Source organism: Dermochelys coriacea, chromosome 7 (assembly GCF_009764565.3).
Source record: "Dermochelys coriacea isolate rDerCor1 chromosome 7, rDerCor1.pri.v4, whole genome shotgun sequence".
Classification (NCBI taxonomy): domain Eukaryota; kingdom Metazoa; phylum Chordata; order Testudines; family Dermochelyidae; genus Dermochelys; species Dermochelys coriacea.
Genome location: NC_050074.1, coordinates 69,288,400 through 69,308,734, shown reverse-complemented (window position 1 = coordinate 69,308,734; position 20,335 = coordinate 69,288,400). Strand labels below are relative to the sequence as shown.

General features: G+C 43.1%; 1 protein-coding gene across 7 annotated transcripts in view; it reads right to left on the bottom strand.

The window, feature by feature from the left end:
• The window catches only part of TSPAN14 (tetraspanin 14), an 86,572-nt gene that overhangs the window by 10,709 nt on the left and 55,528 nt on the right, over window positions 1-20,335 (bottom strand). For 6 of the 7 annotated variants that reach the window (XM_038411242.1, XM_038411243.2, XM_038411247.1 and 3 more), the window contains exons 3-5: window positions 13,213-13,263; window positions 5,175-5,321; window positions 4,183-4,353 (exon numbers count right to left, since the gene is read on the bottom strand). In XM_038411242.1, coding sequence (XP_038267170.1) covers window positions 4,183-4,353; window positions 5,175-5,321; window positions 13,213-13,263 — 369 coding nt within the window. Of the gene's footprint in view, window positions 1-4,182; window positions 4,354-5,174; window positions 5,322-13,212; window positions 13,264-19,341; window positions 19,378-20,335 lie in introns of those variants that run through there. The other variant, XM_043518971.1, reaches the window with a different exon arrangement.

The following is a 20,335-nucleotide window of genomic DNA, read 5'->3' as shown; positions in this document are numbered from 1 at the left end:
AAAGGAGTTGGGGATGAGGGGTTTGGGAGGGGCTCAGGGTACAGGAGGGGGTCAGGGCTCTGGGCTGGGGGTGCAGGCTCTGGAGTGCAGGATGGGGCTTGGGGTTTGGGAGGGGCTCAGGGCTGGGGGTTGTGATGCGGGAGAGGGTCAGGGCTCTGGGCTGGGGTGCAGGCTCTGCAGTGGGGCCGGGGATGAGGGGCTTGGGGTGCAGGAAAGGGATCCGTGTTGGGGTGGGGGCTCAGGGTTGGGGCAGGGTATTGGGGCACAGACTTACCTCGGGTGGCTCCCAGGCAGCGACGCAGCAGGGGTGCTAACACAGGCTTCCTGCCTGTCCTGGCACCGCAGACTGCGCTGCACCCCAGAAGCGGACAGCAGCAGGTCTGGCTCCTAGGCAGAGACATTCAAGCAGCTCTGTGTGGCTCTCGCCCACAGGCACCGCCCCCCCCCAGCTTCCATTGGCCGGCAACCAGCCAATGGGACTGCAAAGCCAGTGCTTGGGGTGGGGGCAGTGCACAGAGCCCCGTTTCGCCATCCCTGCCTAGGAGCCAGATCTCCTGCTGGCCATTTCCGGGGCGCAGCGCAGTGTCAGAACAGGTAGGACTAGCCTGCCTTAGCTGGGCAGCACCACCAACAGGACTTTTAACAGCTATGACCCAGTGCCTTACATTCCGCGACCCACTACTGAGTTGCAGATCTGCAGCTTGAAAACCATTGCCCTATATCATGGTATCTGTTAAAACTAACTTCCATCCAGTTCCTGGAGACAAAAAGAAAAGGAGTACCCGTGGCACCTTAGAGACTAACAAATTTATTAGAGCATAAGCTTTCGTGAGCTACAGCTCACTTCATCGGATGCGATGAAGTGAGCTGTAGCTCACGAAAGCTTATGCTCTAATAAATTTGTTAGTCTCTAAGGTGCCACGGGTACTCCTTTTCTTTTTGCGAATACAGACTAACACGGCTGCTACTCTGATTCCTGGAGACAGACATCAACATGACAAGAAATGTCATCACAACTGGCTCTCTAAATGGTAGTAACAGAAGAAAGGCCATGGACAGACTTGGCCTCAAAAAATTAAATATCACTTCACTTCTATGAGTTGATCCCATTGGGTTCAGGTAGATACATTATTGAAACCATGTACTTCCACTGTCCATCCACACTGTACCCATTTTATATAAAGCGGACTTCATTCTCATATTAAATCAAGCAATGTTTGTGTTTATATACTTTAGACGAGGTACTGTTAAGCAAAGCAAAACTACAGCTAGCAAATTTTGAATAGTTATAGGGGTACAACTTTGTCCCACCCTCCACAGACCAGTTACACAAACATTTGCCATAAGCAAATATAGAAAAATGTTACAGAGATTGAACTTTCCTAAAATGTCAATGTTTTATGAAACTGTAATTAAACACTTGAAATCTCCACTACAAAGTAGGATTTTCCCATCCTACTGTGAAATTTGTATACAAAACCCACGAAATTTTCAAAGCTTAATCAGAAACACATTCCTGCAACTTTTTCACCAAAAAGATATATACATGATTTGAGCTAACAAGACAAAGAATCAAACAAACAAATTTACTGATCCAGAGAAAATAGCCTGATTAATGAAACAAGACATTTTCAAAAGTCTCCATTATAATTTTAAAATATTATGGGAAGTGTGGACCAAATAAAATGTGTTCCATTAGAAAGAAAAAACTAATCAACAATGACTTCAGGAACTGCAACATCCAACAGACAACACTAGAAAATAAGTTTGTTTTAGAATGGACAGCATCACAATAGTTTAGGCAATTCAGAAAAAATGCATTAACTTTGGAGGAAAAAAGGTTTGCAGTAGAGGCTAGAAGAAGGAGGGGGAAAAAACTGCTAAAAATAATTCTGTGTCAATACCTTCCTTCTACTTCTTTATATCAATATGTTTCAGAGGTTGTACATAAAAACTTGGAGATAACAGCAAGTGAGGTTTCTGCCTTTTCATCCACCCCTTCTCCCTTCCCACTCTCCCCTGCTCCACCCACCCAAAAAAAATCACTGCTAGAAGCCATGCTCCTACTAAAAATGCCAATCAGTCTATGCAAGTAAGGTAAGGCTATAAAGGAGAAGCCCTGCTCAAACGTAAGCCACAAGGTAATATGACTTTGCATTAGTCAATGCAATGAGCTGTATACAGAAAGCTCTTCACTAGCCCAGAGTCACAAATTAAAGGCACTGCAAGTCAGCCCGTGCCTAGTTAGAAGATGGATTTCAACATGGCACTGAAAGAATATGGCAGTACCTTCTTGAAGGGTTTCCTCAATCTTACAGAGCTACATTTAGTGATGGATGTCAAGTTGTTTCCCTGTTGCCAAACCGTGTTACCCATTGTGGGTGAGTGACGGGCTTATTCAGAGATTTTCTGGCTTTATTTCCACATTTCTTAGCCTGATAATCTAGCTGTAGAACTCTCTTTTAGGGAAATTTAGCCTTTTATTTTTATTGAGAGCATTTAATAAGGGTTCACCTGTAAATCAGCTTATCACATTAGCCTGTCTCATTGCATTAAACCTGGGTCAATGGCAACACCAGGAAGCATGAAAACAGTATGCTGAGCTGAGACATTTACTGATGCTGAGAACTCATTGCGAACAGGTAAGAATGAGCTTTGGTGACCTAATTGGATCTATTAAAGAGCACCACATTGCACAAATTGCCTATGGCATCCGCCAGTGTAGAAATCTGAGAATTAGAACATCTCCAAGAATCTACATGACTATATGAGCTAGTCTTTCTGCTAGCGTTTAACTACTTCTACATCTAGGCGTTAACACCTGGATGAATGGACAAAAAGCATTGGGGCATTGCTTGCATCAACCATCCAAATGGAACGCAAGTACAAGATAGCATTGCTACCAGTTTCTGAATCCTTGGCAAAGGGACTGATTTCTGGTTCTTAGCCTGTAAAGGATGGAAAGAAATTGCCTATAAAAATCTTGTGTGCCATCGGGGGAAAAACACTGAACAGAGGAAGTTGACCCCCTTCACCACAGCCTGTGTGAGTTCACATACACAATGGTTATTCTTTGAAGGGCCAAAGTTTGTCCCTGATGAAGTGCTTACTGAGCACATGGGTAGCATTAGAGGTGAGCTTTGCCTTGCATACTTATATTATGGTAAGAAGCTGTTGGCTAACTGATCCAAAAACCACCACTCAATTATTACTGTAGGACTTGTAATATCCTGGTGTGTGCATGCATGCCATTATCCTCTAATGGATGGAATGTTAGCACCACTCCCATTAGTAGAATTGTCTTACTCATGAGGATAGGCCTTCATTGCACAAGGTGTTGCTCTTAACTCCCCTCCTGTCCACACACACAGACCTCTCATCTGAATGTAGTGGTGCTTTCAATCTGGGCTAGCTGGCCCAGGGTTAGAGCCCAGGTTCTGCTTTCAGTCAGGCTGGTAACTTGCCAACTTTGCAGGACACAGGCTAAATCATTTGAGTGCTGATAGGCCTGCAATGCCTTCCCACATACCCAGAAGGGCAGAGAAGTTCTCCAACAAATCATTTTGAAAGAACCAGAAAGAAGCTCAGCTTACTGAAGCACAAAAGCCCATGGGACATGCCCCACAGAAATCCTTGTAATACATGCAGGTGAGTGCACAGTAACTCAGGTAGGGCTTGCAGTATGGCTGCTCATCCCTGTGCTACACTAACCTGGGCATCGATCACCCCGGCTTACTGTACTGAAGAAGTACCCTTTGAGACTGGCCCATTGAGATAAGACCCAATACCTCTATACTTAAGATATTCTCCTTTGACTCAAGTGCTAGAGGTCTAGGTTTCTGAAACAGAAATGTCCTGCACTGTGTCCGTGTACATGGATAGTGAAGTCCATGTAAACGCAATGTGACTATTAAGTCAACAGCTATGAAGTTTGATTGGTTGCAGAATTATTTTAGGGTACTGAGAGTTATCTTCATTTTGCTGGAGGGACACATCTATTGACATCATTAAGTATAATCAGGGCAGTCCAAAGAAGGCAGAAATTAAGTAATTTTTTAATTTTTTTTTTTAAATCTCCTGAGAGAAAATGCTATCCCAACAACTGGAAAACCTCAAAGACTAAGATTGTTCTTGGGGTGAAAAAGAGAGGCAGAAAATGTGACACATTAAAGGATGACTTACAATTTTCTGCAGTGAGTCAATGAGATTCTGTAGGTCTATGTCATCTCGGTAGGATTTAATGTTATTCTCAAAGTATTCCTTGAACCGGTCCCTCACCCAGTCCTGGAACAAGAAAGCCAGCACTGCTACAGCCAGCTCCAACGTAAATATAAGTACAATTGCTCCACAGAACTGCAAAATAAAGTTACAGGGCACAGATTACAAAACTCTTATTTCAAATACAACCACATCTCAACTCAATTAAAAATAGATACAAAGACTTCAGTAAAACGCTCACAAAGTACAAATCTGATCAAGATACAAGGCAAATTAAAATTAAACACAGTGGGAAACAACATACAATAGGTGGAGTTATCTTATTTGGTCGTCTTAAAGTCTGCAGTGAACATAGACACTGTGTCATAGTCCATTGTAATACAGAGATAATAAAAAAGGAATAAGCCAGTCAGAGATGGCAACACATGAAAATAATGGTCCTGACAAAGGTAGCTACTTGGATTTTTATTTCAATTCTTTTCTCAATTAAGCTGTTAGTTTTAATTCTAATGTTACACTGGATCCAGAAGCTGAGTTAAGCATTAATTTCTGTGCTGGGGTCCCACAGTTCCACCTACCAACCAGTCAGAAAAGAAATGCATTTTAACTTAAGAAAAAAATAGTTTATAAAAATTTTCCACAAAATCCTCTCAACATTTCCTGTTTTATTGAAGGTATCCTAGAATGCCTAATTTTGTGATATGAGAAGCGCTATGGGTTCCAGTGAGACTTCTGGTATCGGAACACATTCCAGAATGTAAGAGAAAGAAAGAGGTAACTCTAAATGTACTACTGTTCTGGATACCACCCCCAGCCACATCAACAGGAACATTTACCACACACTTCTGTGCTTAATTCAATGTCTGGTTTCACTTAACAGTTCTTCTTTAACTGTGACACTATCCTTTCTCTTCCCTGTGCACTGAGCCACCAGACAGCACCACCAAGTTACTTACGAACTTCAGAAGGCAGATGTTTTCCCTCAGTGCTCCTACACAACCAGCGAATCCCAGAACAAACATCACTCCTCCAACCACCAAGACAAGTACCACCGGGTCAAAGCCATGGAGACGGGTTACCTTTGTGAGATCAGATAATACACCCTAAAGAGAATAATCACAAGGGAAAATAGGTAAACCAAAGGAGCACGTTTTTCATGATCAGGAGTTGTATTTTATTCCCCCACAGTTCTACTTCTGTATCCTCCTGCATTCATACTTGCTTATCAATTCAATGTATGTGCAAATAGCCACTATAAAACACAGAAATACTCTCTAGAAAAATTTTAAATGTGCAATCTTCCACATGCTAATTTGTGTATTATACCTACAGATGTGTCCCACAAGGGTCAAGCTGTCCAAGCTCCAGGCCTCCCTAACCTTCAGCTTCTCCAGCTTCCTGACTTGCCTCCCCACAGGTCACCCAACAAACCAGAAAAAAAAAAAAAAAAGAAGAGAGATGGGAAGCTCAGCAGGAAAGTGAGCAGTGTGATGCCTTTCTGCTCCCAGAGGGAATGAGACAGTGAGATTACCCCAGGAAGACATAGCAGAGCCCAATCCTCTCCTCTCCCATTTCACACCTGGAAACACAAAAACCAAGGAAAAAAAAAACAAAAAAAAACAACACTCCGATTCATGGTAATCTGCAGCCATGCACATTTATGTCAGCTTTCCACAAATGTAAGCTTTCTTTTACCCTTGTGTAGGCAGGGCTGCTGAAACTATCGGGGAGAGAAGAGTTTCAAATTTTTTAAAAAGTCTAGTTTATTTTGTTATTGTCTTATGCTAAATAAGAGCTAGGACAGGCTTTCAGTAAAGGGAATGCAAAGGCACTTAAAAAGAAAAAAAAAAATAAGCATGGAGAAGCCACTAATGCTACATTGATGTTTTAGAGGAAATTCTGGAATAGGAGTAAAAGGTGCATAGACAAAAGGCTACATGCAATTGTAACCCACACACCTCCTGGCTGTGGTGTTCTGTCCCACTTGTAACACCAACAGACCACAGTTGTCAGCGGGCAGGATCGAACCGGGGACCTCTGGAGCTTAGTGCATGAACTTCTATCGCATGAGCTAAAAGCCAACTGGCTCTTAGCTAAGGCTGTAGAGCAAATTCATTTTCTCTCTCTCTTTAAGTCAGGGATGGGCAAACTTTTTGGCCCGAGGGCCACATTGAGATGCAAAACTGTATGGCGGGCCGGGTAGGGAAGGCTGTGCCTCCCCAAACAGTCTGGCCCCTGCCCCCTATCCGCCCCCTCCCACTTCCCACCCCCTGACTGCCCCCCCTCAGAACTCCCAACCCATGCAACTCCCCCTGCTTCTTGTACCCTGACTGCCCCCACCCGGTACCCCGCACCATCAACCGCCCCCCGGGACCCCATCCCCTACCCAACCCCCCCCTTTTCCCACCCCCCCAGAACCTCTGCCCTATCCAACCCCTCCGGCCCCCTTACCATACCACTCAGAGCAGCATGTCTGGAGCCAGACACACTGCTGCGCTGCCCTGCATGAGTGCACATCCCTTCCGCCCAGAGGCTGTGGGGGAGGGGGGACAAGCTGGGGGCTAGCCTCTGGGGCCAAGAGCTCAGGGGCAAGGCAATCCCGTGGCCCAGATGTGGCCCACTGGCCATAGTTTGCCCACCTCTGCTTTAAGTGGTCTCGGTGCCACTACAAGGGACAGAACACCACACCCAGGAGGTGTGTGGGTTATACACTTCCCCTAGCTGAGGAAGCATGTTCCATGCATCAGGGTCTTCCCAGCTGAAATCCCAGAAGAGCCCCTACTTGTAACGCTGACAGCCCCTGCACGTTGGCAGATGGGATCGAACCTGGAACCTCTGCAGCTTAAAGCATGAGCTTCTACTGCATGAGCTAAAAGCCAACTGGCTATTAGTTAAAGCTGTAGAGCAGACTCATTAATTGCTCCCTAAGTGGTCTCGATGCCATTAGCTGGGACAGAACACTACACACAGAAGGTGTGTGGGTTATATAAGCCCCATGAACACCTTTTGCATGTGACCCTCTAGGCCTAGGGAAAGCTTGCACACCCCAGGAGGTTTTCCTGGAAAATTATTTATAAATAGGTGTTTGATCAATCACACCATTTCTTCATCCAGCACAGCAAACTAGTTGAAGCAGAGCTGCAGTAAGAAAGGTGACAGAAGAACTCACAACCTAGCATTAGCTTTGCAGAAAAATCAATCTTCACGGAGATTTCAACTAAACAGGCTACCACAAGATGGTGCTAAAAGCCTGGAACCATCACAGCATTTCCAGAGCGTCAAGCCAGAGGATTTGAACTAGGGCCACAGCAAAACAATTAGCATGCCAAGTGTGGCAATCGGCAAAGGAGCTTTCAAGCTTCAGAACCACCTTTTCCCACCTTAAAACCCTGAACAATGTCACAGTTGCTAAGGAACCAGTTACAGATGATGGGTCTCTGGGGGATGTTTTTGTCTTGAGAGGCATGGGTGTTTTCCCCGCAAGACATTTTGCTGTACTCTTGAATTCAATTCATTTTGACTACTACCAAGCTTTGGGTATCTCCTTGGACATCTTTCTGCAAACGGAGGGAAAGCAATGTACAAACAAACTTCTGCCAGTGTTACAGGGGAACCTACATCAAGACAAATTAATAGTTCCTTGAGACCACATAAACACATTACGGTTATTTAGCAACACTTACCTTCCAACACCAAAATACAACATAGTTTTGGCTTTCATTGACCATTATGACTAGTTTATGCATATGCATTTGTCTTTATTATATACTTGTTCATCCACCTCCTCTTTACTTATAGTAGTTTGCCTAATCTTAGAACATGAGTTCTATGAGTATCTTTCTGTTATGTTTCAGAGTAGCAGCCGTGTTAGTCTGTATTCGCAAAAAGAAAAGGAGTACTTGTGGCACCTTAGAGACTAACAAATTTATTAGAGCATAAGCTTTCGTGAGCTACAGCTCACTTCATCGGATGCATTCCACAGTATGCCACAAGTACTCCTTTTCTTTTTTCTCTTATGTGTTTGCATAGGACCTAGTATGATGAAGCCCGGATCCGTGCTGACTGAGGTTCTTAACACTACCATAATAGAAATTACAAAAAATTATGTACAAAATGTAAGTGCACAACCAGTTATAAATGTACACTACAAAGATGATCTTTCTAGACGGATGAAAGTAAATGAGAGTATAATTGTAATAATATTTAATATAGTAATAGAGCATGGGACAAACTAAGGTTTAGTATTGTTTTATTCGCAAAAAGAAAAGGAAAAAAAGAAAAGGTTAGTCTCTAAGGTGCCACAAGTACTCCTTTTCTTTTTGTGAATACAGACTAACACGGCTGCTACTCTGAAACCTATTGTTTTATTGAGAGAGACAGGATAAAGAAAAAGTGGGGAGTACAAGACTGATCTTTGGTGATATCCATGTGGCTGCCAGCTTTGTGAAAGCATGAAGGTTTCCAAAACGTTAATCAGCAATATGAATACAAGAAGCATTCTAAACTAAGGAAGACCTCGGTCTTTCACTCTATAATGAAAAATGGGTAAAGATCAACGGGTTATAGAGTGCCATTTACAAAGCAGTGCTGGCAATTACGCCATGAAATGAAGATGTGTGGTTCTCAACCAAACTAAATCTAATAGTAAAAAGAGAGGTCAGAGAATTCAGAAATATAATTCACAGAAGCAGCCTACTTCTCTCAAAGCATTGTATATTGCCATCTTCCTATTCAACAGAGACACCAGCGCTGGAATAACTAAAAATACACATCACAAAAGGGGGATTTTAGAGAGTCAATACTATCCTTTAATAAGCATGTAAATATAAGGCAAGGATATTGCTTTTGGGAAATTTTGTGATTGCTGCTCTTTGGGTAGGGATAGCACCCCAGTGATATTTAAGAATTATTACACCTTCCTCTATAATTTAAAACAAACTGCCAGAGTGGGCTCTCATTAGAGCTGCCAGGTTGGCAGCAGTAACATGCTAACAGAACTTTACTTTTAATCAGCATTTGTCAAAAAGTACAAGAACTAGAGAGGAGCAGTTGCATGCTACACTTCACTCTGACCAATTATCATAGCCTAGGCATTCTCCATTCCAAAATCGCTCAGAATATGTAAAAAGAAAAGGAGTACTTGTGGCACCTTAGAGACTAACAAATTTATTAGAGCATAAGCTTTCGTGAGCTGTAGCTCACGAAAGCTTATGCTCTAATAAATTTGTTAGTCTCTAAGGTGCCACAAGTACTCCTTTTCTTTTTGCAAATACAGACTAACACGGCTGCTACTCTGAAACCTGTCAGAATATGTAGATTCTCTCATGATTATGAATGTCTAATATAAAAAGTGTTCTTGCTAGATGAAGCAGTGAGTTGTCCATCTGGTTTTACTAGAGATGTGTTCTCATTCTCTGCAATGGATACACCTGGAATCTACATTTACCATCTCCAGCCCTTTTGGGTTACTCTTTCTTTAGCCCTGACTCATCAGAACCCACAAATGGGGAAGCAGCACCAACATAAACTCTGGCATAACACAGTGCTTTTGCACAACAACCACAGAGCAATGGAAACTATCAGTTAGTAACAGCATTTTTGCACACTAATGAAGCTTTCCACAACTGCTCTACTCATTTCCTTCCACCTTGAACTCATTTTTTTCCCTCCCAGACAGTCATCAGCTCAAGCAGGATCTGCCTTTCCTGTGAACAAAGGTTGTTTTGGGACGGGCTAGATTCTGGCACTCACTCCCAGATAGAGCAATTAGGAATGAATCCAGATGATAAAAATCCCTGCTGAAGAATCAAGCTGAATTAATTCTGACTGGAGGAAAAAAATGTGAGGAATTCAGAATTATGTAGGTGCCAGATATGTTTGGATGAGATTAACAGTTTGCACTGGGGGAGAGTTCAGAACTTCTCCTTGGCTCTTCCCACATCCACCTCCATCACTGGTGAATTTTGTTTTGTTTTATAAATAAATTCATCTCCCCTGGTTTATTGCAGCATCATACATTCAGAGTTCCATCTGCACAGGCAAGTAGACAGAATAGATCCATACTTCATCAGCATGAGAGCTGAAGAATATCAGTAACACCAAGGGATTTAGACACTAGTTTTTCTCACTGATTGTTTTAACTTATCAGTAGCTAACTATATGCACAGCTTACGGGTCATTCAAATGTTTAAGCCACAGACCTTAGGTATCATACTGCTCATTGACAAGGTTTGGGAGCATCAACAGCAAGAGCTAACTGGTGGAAAGGCAGAATGCCATGTGCAAAAATTATAGAACTGTTAAAGACATCTAACAATTTACAATATAAGAAGATAACTTTTGCTAAATGTTTCTCTTACACAAATCCAGTGCATTGTCAATCCATCAGTCAGATGGAGATGGTTATGCGTTAGCCATTTCTGTAATTACAATACTAGGCACCTCTTTTAAACTGTGGACAGCATAGGAAAAGCTTAATTAAATTTAAGAAGAGAAGGCAGATTCTTCAAGATCTGTTTGTGTTTTATAAACAGAAAAGTGTTAATTACGTTAAAATCTCATAAAATTCAGAGAAAAAGGAATTTAGGTAAGAAACAATTTAGGTTAATTGTTTTATCTTTACAGTATTCAAAGAATGACTAGGAAATGTGCAACATGGTCTCATACACTGAACTAAGTTTCATACTGCAATCCAACCAGAATAGGGAGAAATTCAAAATAAATTCACGGTTTGCATTTTTTTGACAGTGAAAACCTTGTATGTTATTATACGATTAGCTCAAACTTTCTCCATTTTCCAAAACAATGAAGGAGGAATAGGCCCCATTACATACATGGTTTCTGCTGGACCCCTGAAAATGCTCAGATGGATTTCTAATAAGGGAAGCAAACATTGCATACTTGTCTGTATTTCACATGCACCTACTTAGCAAGGTAGCTGCTCAGAGAGCATGTCTGTCCAATACCAACGAAATGAAAACTTCTTAACAAAACCAGGAGAAAGGCTGGCAAAAATCAAATACACAAATATAAAAATGGAGAATAACTGACTTGGTCGTCATACTTTCAGAAAAGTATCTGGGAGTTATAGTAGATCACACATTGAGTATAAGCCAACAATGTGAGGCACTTGTGAAAAAGGTGACTATCATTCTGGGGTACATCAACCAGAGGTGAAAGTAAGCCGGTATGGTCTGGTACAGTGTACCAGTAAGAGCCGGTACACAGACGACCATACCAGCAGGGCTGCCAATGGGGGGGGCCAAAAGGGGCAGGTTGCCTGGGGCCCAGCAATTTAAAAGGGCCCAGAGCTCCCAGCAGCATCCAGAGCCATTGGTCCTTTAAATCACTGCCAGAGCCCCTAGGCTCTCAGCCGCTGCCACGGCTACCCAGCAGCAATTTAAAAGGCCTGGGGCTCCCAGCTACCACCGTCACTACTGCGCCAGCAGCCGGAGCCCCGGGCCCTATAAATCACCTCCCAAGGTCCCTTCCAGCCCTACATTTCATGATTTTAAGTAATGTCACCCTGGCCTACTGTATATGAGAAGACAGGCTGATTAAGAAAACTGACAGAAAAGCTCTTAGATGTACATGTTTGGCGTGTCTTTCTTTAACCAATTAAAAGAAAAAGCTTTTTTTGCCTCATCCTTCTCAGATCTAATTCACTTTGGTTGTTGGTCAAATCTGTAACTGAAATTCCAATAAGTGCTTTTTCTCCCAATACTGTTTATATTTTGCCAATACCAGCTCTTGCTCTCAAATCTATTTAGCAATTCCTCAACAGCATCTGAAGTGAGATGGGGAAGAGATATCTCAGTTACCTACCACACCTAAGGAGTAATGGGAAAAAAATTAAGGGAATGTATAAACTTACCGGGGATCAATGCTGCAGCGATCGATGCACTGGGAGTCGATTCAGCGGGTCTAGTGAAGAGTTATCTAGTCAAATTTTAGTGAAGACCCACTAAATCAACCACAGATCACTCTCCCCTCGACTCCGGTACTCCATTAGAAAGAGAAGCATAAAGTAAGTCGATGGGAGAGTGTCTCCTGTTGACCCAGCGCGGTTGCAGACACCGCAGTAAGTCATCCTAAGCTACGTAGCTGGAGTTGCATAACTTAGGTCGACTTACCCCCATAGTGTAGACCAGGCCTAAGAAAGGGAAAATTTTGGTTGAATATCAGGAAAGCTTCCAAACTATGATCTACTAGCCTTTGGAATAATCTCTCACATCAAGTTGGGGAAATCTCATCTCATTTAAAATTTGACTAGATAAAACTCTAGTAGGTGTACAATAAGGTGATTTACTGACAGGGAATTGGACTAGATGACCCAATAGATGTATTGCATCTCTACAATAGATTCTAAAATAAAGTTTGTTAACAGAAGTTGTGATATTAGGGCTCAGACTTTTTTCCCCCCTACAAACATCCCACATCCACTACCAATTACAACAACTCAACAATACATACACAGGCACTTGCAGTTCCAAACCCCTGTTGTTTAATTCTAATCACAAGCAAGTCACAACAATGCTGGTAGCAACAAAAAGAAATTTTAAGAAAAAAAAAGGTCAAACACATATGACTAAAGCGTACCATCATCATCATAATGGATGGTTCCAGCTATCGCATTTGGTAGATCGAATTGTATACCTGTACATATTTAGTCCAGCTCATTCCTCCTGGCAAATGGAAAAATAATGGAGTGATGCTGGGGTGACTACCACAGGGCTTTGAAGGGGAGAAAAGGTTTATCTAGCAAAATATAAGAGGGATATTATACCTGTGCTGCCTATTGTATATAGGCCCTACAGACACAACCATCCCTATGAAGGGCAAAAACTAGGACTTTATTCTATAAAGTAGTAAATTATTTTTTCCTTAAGAATTCAGCTCAGATGTTTTTAACTCCTATTGTTTCTTGAGGATGGGAAGCTAAAACACACTTAAGAAATTGGTTAATGCAACATCAACAATCCTTTGTAGTCTTACCTTTTCACTCCATGCCCAAAGCCCGGCTGCTAGGAAAGCAACTCCAGCTAGCTACAGAAAAGAAAGAAAATTTTATTACAACACTAATCAGGAATGAAAACAAGACTTCCCAATGTGAAATAATATGCTCCCCTCACCCTCCTTAGAAATAATCACCATAAATACATATAATAAAGCAAATAGGAGAATGTATTTACGAGTCTCTGTATGCGTATAGGCTTACATAGAACAGCAGTCCTTTTCTCAGAAAAAATTGTTACAGCATAACATAAAAATCACCTGATAGGAGAGGTTTCCTAATTAAGTTAACACTTCCTGTAGGAACAGAAGGGATTCTTAGGACTCTAGAGTTCTGTATAAAAGTGATGAAGTGAGCTGTAGCTCATGAAAGCTTATGCTCAAATAAATTTGTTAGTCTCTAAGATGTCACAAGTCCTCCTTTTCTTTTTACGGATACAATCTAACACGGCTGATGCTCTGAAACCTGTATAAAAGTGTGTTCCCCTCATTGTATCCATACTGAAGAAACAAAAACATAGGACAAAGACTAAAAATGATTGAGGAACATAGGGAAAAAAAAGTCTTGAATTCAGGAAGCATTACCTACAGTTTTCATTAATTAAGCAAATTTAGTACTGGCAAAGGATACCAGATCTATAGCACAACTAGCGAATGAGATTCTCTGGCTAGCCGCATGGCTCGGCAGTGGCAGTGCATGATCCCTCTGCCATTCCACATGGGTACCTTAAGCTTGTCCTAGGGGAAACATCTCCCAGAGATATGCTGAATCTACTCAGTTCTCTGTGAATACCTCTGAAGAGGCTCTAAGCATCTCACAGGATCAGGCCTGACCATCAGCTGTGGCTAGTACTAGGTATTCTAATGATGAATGGGTCTGAGCCATCTCATCCCCAGACTCTCAGGCTTGTGATTCTGGAATGCTGATACAAAGAGTTTGCAACAATAAAAGGCAGAGAGCAACAGATGTGCTTGAAAAGAATGTACATTGGGTTTAAGGCCCAGATATTGAAATACTTATGCATATAAATAATCCCATTGATTTCAAGGGGAATACTCATTTCAATAAAGAAAAGGATGTGAATATATGTTTGCAAGATCAGGGCCTAAAATAATAATTCTAGTGTTTTGCCTCTTTAAATCTTAGAATACTTGGAGATGGTTAGTATCATATCCCCATTTTGCAGTAGAGAAACAATCTCTAATGACCTCTTCCTTGCCAAAACTCAGAACCAATACTCCATCCTCATCCTCCTTGAGGACAGTTGACCATGTTCTCCTAGGAGGAACAGATGTCCCGATTTTATAGGGACAGTCCCGACATTTGGGGCTTTTTCTTACATAGGCTCCTATTACCCCCCACCCCCATCCCGATTTTTCACACTTGCTATCTGGTCACCCTATTGCCTTCTTTAAATCTTGCTCTCCCTTGCGTTCTGTGACTCTGTACTATGCTGATTCTTCTGCCTCTCTAATCATTCCTTTAGCATGTCCTTTAGAGGATACTCCTCCTTCCCCAGCTTTCTGCAGTGGTTATAGATGGCTTTGTCCTTGGTCCCCTTCTCTTCTTTTTCTAAGTAATCTCATCTGCACAACACAAATTCAGCTACCATCTCCACATGCTGATGATGTGCAGATCTACCTCTCTACTCCAGGCTTGTCTCTTTCTGTCCAAACCAAAAATCTCAGCGCCTCCCACTCTCTCCCCGACATCTCCTTGTGGATGCCTAGACATCAACTCAAGTCCTCCTATGTCCTCTTGTGATTACAATGGACACCACCACAACACAGGCATGTAACCTGGACATCATCTTTGACTCAAACCTCTTTCTACGTTGCCACATCCAGGCTATATGTAGCCCCTTCTCCTGTTCACTGGTCCAGTATGAGGTTGTTCAAGATAGGGGAAGCCTGCCTTGCGACTTTTTACACAACTTTGGGAAACTGGGCCTGAGGCTCCTTTGTGTGCTCTGCATTGTGTGTCAGTGTGTGTTCACCTCAGACCAGACCCACTCAGACAAACCATCAGGAACAAGGCTTTATTCTGTAAAGAACATAGAACAGGATTACAGTCCAGTAGCCTCCTCTCTGCCTGCCTGCTTCGTGCTCCCAGCTCAGTCAGTGCTGAGAACCTCCTGCTGGGGGAACAGAGGGTACATCCTGGCAGGAATCAGCATGTTCTCCCAGCATGCCTCAGTTTGTAGTCCACAACTTGTAGTTTCTGGGGCTGCTGTTGAAAAACACTGGACCTTGGGCTACATATACCTCAATCTTGCAGGTTATGCAGAAATAATCTCCCTAAAATACCACCTTTCCTATCCATCAATGCAGCTAAAACGCTCACCCAGGCTCTCATCTTGCAATCTCAATTACTGCAACATCGTTCTCTCTGGCCTTGACAAATACAATCTTGCTCCACCTATACCCATTCAAAAGGCTGATTTTAAAAAAAAAAAAGTCACTCTTAGCCCTTTGCTTTGACCACATCACCTTCCTTTTGCATCCCTCCACTAGCTTCCGCCTCTACCGCACCAAAAACATAAGCCTCTTATCGTCACTCTCAAGGCCCTTTACAGCCTATCCTCACCCTAGCCATAATGTTTCATTCAGTGTCAATTTCCATGCTTGATAGGTCAATAAGTATAGCCTCCATGATGCAATTATTGTATTTTCAAACAAGCATCTTCACGCTTTCCTCCCATGCTCCTGCCTTCATGTTTGAGAGGAGATCCCCATAAACGTCCACAAACCTACCTCATTATCCTCCTTCAAATTCATCATTTGCTGTCATGCCTACAAAAAACTTGACTACAATTAGCCAGTGGTCTCAGCACACCAGCAGCCTGTCATGCTGACCAGTATTGTCTCATTGTTTCCTTGTATTCGTTCAGTCAGTCTGCAAGTATCCATATTAAATTATAAACTCTGTGGGGCAAGGATTTTTTTATTCTGGTTCGTACGGCTCCTAGTGCACTACTAGCCTCAATCATAGACCAGAACCCCAGGAATTACAGTAGGGTTGCAAACTTTCCAATTGCAGAAAACTGAATACCCTTGCCCCCTGCCCCACACACTCCTGATGCCCCACCCCTTATCGAAGGCCCTGCCCCCTGCTCATCCATCCCCCCTCCTTTCATCACTCCTTCTCCCCCACCCTTGCTCACTCACTCAATTTCACTGGGCTGGACAGGGGCTGGGGTACAGGAGAGGGTGAGAGCTCTGGCCAGGGGTGCAGGCTATGGGGTGGGGCCAGAAATGAGAGGTTTGGAGTAGGGGGGGACCTCTGGGCTGGGGCAGAGGGTTGAAGTGCAGGGGGAGTGAAGGCTCCAGCTAGGGGTGCAGGCTCTGGTCTAGGGCCAGGGACAAGGGGTTTGGGGTGCAGGAGGGAGTGCAGGTTCTGGAAGGGAGTTTGGGTGCAGGAGGGGGCTCAGGACTGGAGCACGGGAGGGGGTGCAGGCTCCAGGTGGTGCTTACCTCAGGTGGTTCCCGGAAGCGGATGGCATTTCTCTTCAGCTCCTAGGTGGAGGCACAGCCAGACGGCTCTGCACACTGCCCCTGGCCGCACAAGCCACCCCTGCAGCTCCCATTGGCCACTGTTCCCACCACACTGTTTGAGCCGGCACTTGAGACAGGGGGCAGCATGCGTAGCCCCTGTGGCCAAGCCTTTCTTTGCCTAGGAGCTGGAGAAAAATGCCAGCCACTTCCAGGAGCTGCGTAGAACCAGGGCAGAAGACACCCACGCAGAGGTACGACCTTTTAATAAGCAGCATTACAAACATAAGAATGGCCATACTGGGTCAGACCAATGGTCCATCTGGCCCAGTATCCTGTCTTCTGACAGTGGCTGGTGCCAGGTGCTTCAGGGGAATGAACAGAACAGGGCAGTTATCGAATGAGCCATTCCCTGTCATCCAGTCTCAGCTTCTAGCAGTCCAAGGTTCAGGGACACCAAGAGCATGCGGCTGTTTCCCTGACTGTCTTGGATAATAGCCATTGATGGACCTATCCTCCATGAACTTATCTAATGCTTTTTTGAACCCAGTTATACTTTTGGAATTCATAACATCCCTTGGCAACAAGTTCCACAAGTTGACTGTGTTGTGTAAAGTTGTGTGAAGTACTTCCATGCGTTTGTTTTAAACCCCGGGTTCTTGTGTTATGTGAAGGGAATACAGAAGTGTTGTTTATCATTTACTCCACGCCATTCCTGATTTTAGAGACTCCTATCATAGCCCGCCTCAGTCATCTCTTTTCTAAGCTGACCAGCCCCATTCTTTTTAATGTCTCCTCATAAAACAAGCCTTTTCAGGGCTTGGTTTTAGCCCGCTGCATTTTTTCCACCTACAAATAAAAAATTAACTCCTTTTAAAAACTGTTTATTAGAAAAGTGCATGCTGCCTCCTTAAGGGATCATTCTCTATTATCCCACGGCCCATTTTTTTTAAACCGCTTATCTGCGCTCTGATGATGATTTCAGAGAATTTCATGCACTACTTCACCCAGCTCATTCCCGTTTAGTAATTTTACAGGGCAGTACTAGACTGAGTGCTCCTGTATTCCCTTTTTTTATGATTTGTCTATGTCAAGACTCATTACCTAACCCTCTTCCCATTCAATTAGATACACCATTTCTTTGCTTCCTGCTCCTAACTTTAAGACACTTTGAATTAGGTGGTAGGGATGGTCTCCAACTCCTTCCTTTTCAGAAAGCAGCAAACACCTAGGTTGAGAAACACCTAACCCAGATTTTGCACTGACTTAAACATTCTATAACCCCCATTAACTCAGCTCTTTCATGTGAAGCAAAAATTGATCCTTGTTCTGATGTCAACACTTTGTAGTCACAGGCAGTCTCTGTCTTAACACCCAATATCAGTATCCAAACAAAAGATGAAATTTTCCACCCCCAATGTCTGAGCTAACCAGCTCTTTATCCGTTCCCCTAGAGCATACCTGCTGACCTTGTAGGTTAATAATATGCTGCTACAGCAAAAGCTTTTCCATAGTTTGAGAGTAAATGAGGTCTCACTCTCACTTCTCTAAGTCTATAATAGAAACCGTTTACCCAAAAGCTTGGAGGCATCTCAGAAACCTATGCATAAACAGTTTCAGATGAAGGAGAGGAGACACTCACCCAGAGGTCACTCAAGACAAACAACATTTCAACATGCCACCCTCTTCCTCCTAGGCCTTGAGTGGCAGATTTAGCCAGGCTGCTCCTCCTTCATGACAGAGGGGTGAACAGGCCAAACCTGCCATCTTAGGCAGCTGCCTAGTTTACCGATACCTAACCAGCTTTGGGAATGCTGTCTTCTGGGTGTAGAGAAGTTAGAGATGGGAAAAAGCTCTACCTTGCCCTTGGCATGGAGGGTACAGTTCCCCAGAAACAGGCTGAATCCAATATTAGACTGATACCATACTTGCTTTCTCTCAGCCAAAAGGAAGTGCAGTAGGAACGCTAACTGAAGTATGCAAAGCCTGGGATCATAACCAACTTTCAGGAGTTTCCATTGGCAAGAGCTGCATTGTGCTAGCAGAACACTGGTTTTTAAACTGAAGTCAGCTCTTTGCCATGATTTATACTTTGTGCATTCTTGATTCTTCTTAGCATATGTGCAACATGCCTCAGGTGGCACGTGACCAGGATTCAAAGTAAAGTATTTAGTCCGCTCGTTGGATCATTAGCTTCCCCAGCCCGGGCACTGATGGGGAGTGCGGTATGAACGCTGCCCCCTGCCCCCTTGCTGACAGGCCATAACCAGACTGTAGACTGGTAACACTGGCTTTTCTAAGGTGCTTAGCAACAAGGTACCCAACCATCACTTGCTAGGTGTCCCCCGCTGCTTTTTATGGGGTGGCTTAACTGTGTTCCAGATTATAATGGATTCTTCTTAATTTCTCAGACAATTTCCTTATTACTTACAGCAATTCCTCCCAGGTCTGAAATTGTTTATTTGCTTGTGCTATATTCTCTCCCCCTTCATTCACTTTACAGAAGCACTTTTATTACTATTTGTGAGTGCTAGGCAGCTGGCCATATTTCTTTTTAATTAATATGAAGAACTGACTGCAGATATTACATATATAATTTTCAATCCAATTTTGGCTCACCAAAGCGTGTCTTCTGCTCATTTGTAGTAAGCCTGAATTCTCCCCTTGAGATCATATTAAATGGTATTCTTGTCTGACACTTCCACTAACTCAGAACCAGTACTTCTACTATTAACACTATGGAGGACTTCCTTTCTCTTGAGTCTGTGATCTGGTATTCCCCTCTAAGCTTGACAACACATGCCTGCTGAGAAGTAGAGGGCAATATCTTTAAAAAAAAACCAACCTTTTTCTAGCAAAAGCAGCCATATCTGGAACGACCATCTTCAGTGAGCTGAACACTACAGCTAATTCCACATGATGTAGTCAAGAGGGGGCGGGAGGGGAAGCAGAGAGCTTTTTGATCGTTTCGCATTAGGCAGATGTCAGGATTTTGAAGTGTCAACACTTCTATTGCCACAGGCATAGCAGTGATCAGAGTAGGAGAAATTCCTAGTTTGCTCTGTGGCTAAAAATGCTGAGGGTGATGTATAAGCCATTTTATACCAAAAGAGTGTCAGATGATTCTGCAAGAGCTCAGTAACATATAGTAGGACAAGCACACAGAAAGTGATGCAAAACAATTACACATGAAACAGCCACGGGTGGACAAAGTGATGCTAGTTAAACTTCCATTTCAAGGTTAGATGAGCAATAGCATTCAGTGAACATGGAACTTGGTCATGTTGAAGCAAGTACACACCTTGAGTGTTAAAAAAACCTCCCCCATTTTAATAAGCTTTGAAAAAACATATGGATGTGTCAAAAGTAGTAATGACCTAGACCACACCTAAGTCTCTAACCAGTGACTTTTTTCAGGCAGGGAACAGAAGTGTTTCATTGTGGATTTTCTATTATACAAAATTCAAAGCTAGAGCTAGTTAGGAAATTTTCCAGTACCAATTTGCATCAGAAACTGCTGATCTATGGAAACATTTTGGTTTCAACAAACTTTTAACAGAACCCTGCGTAGATTCCTGACAGGTCACCTGGTGGGCTGCTGGGGATCCTAAGC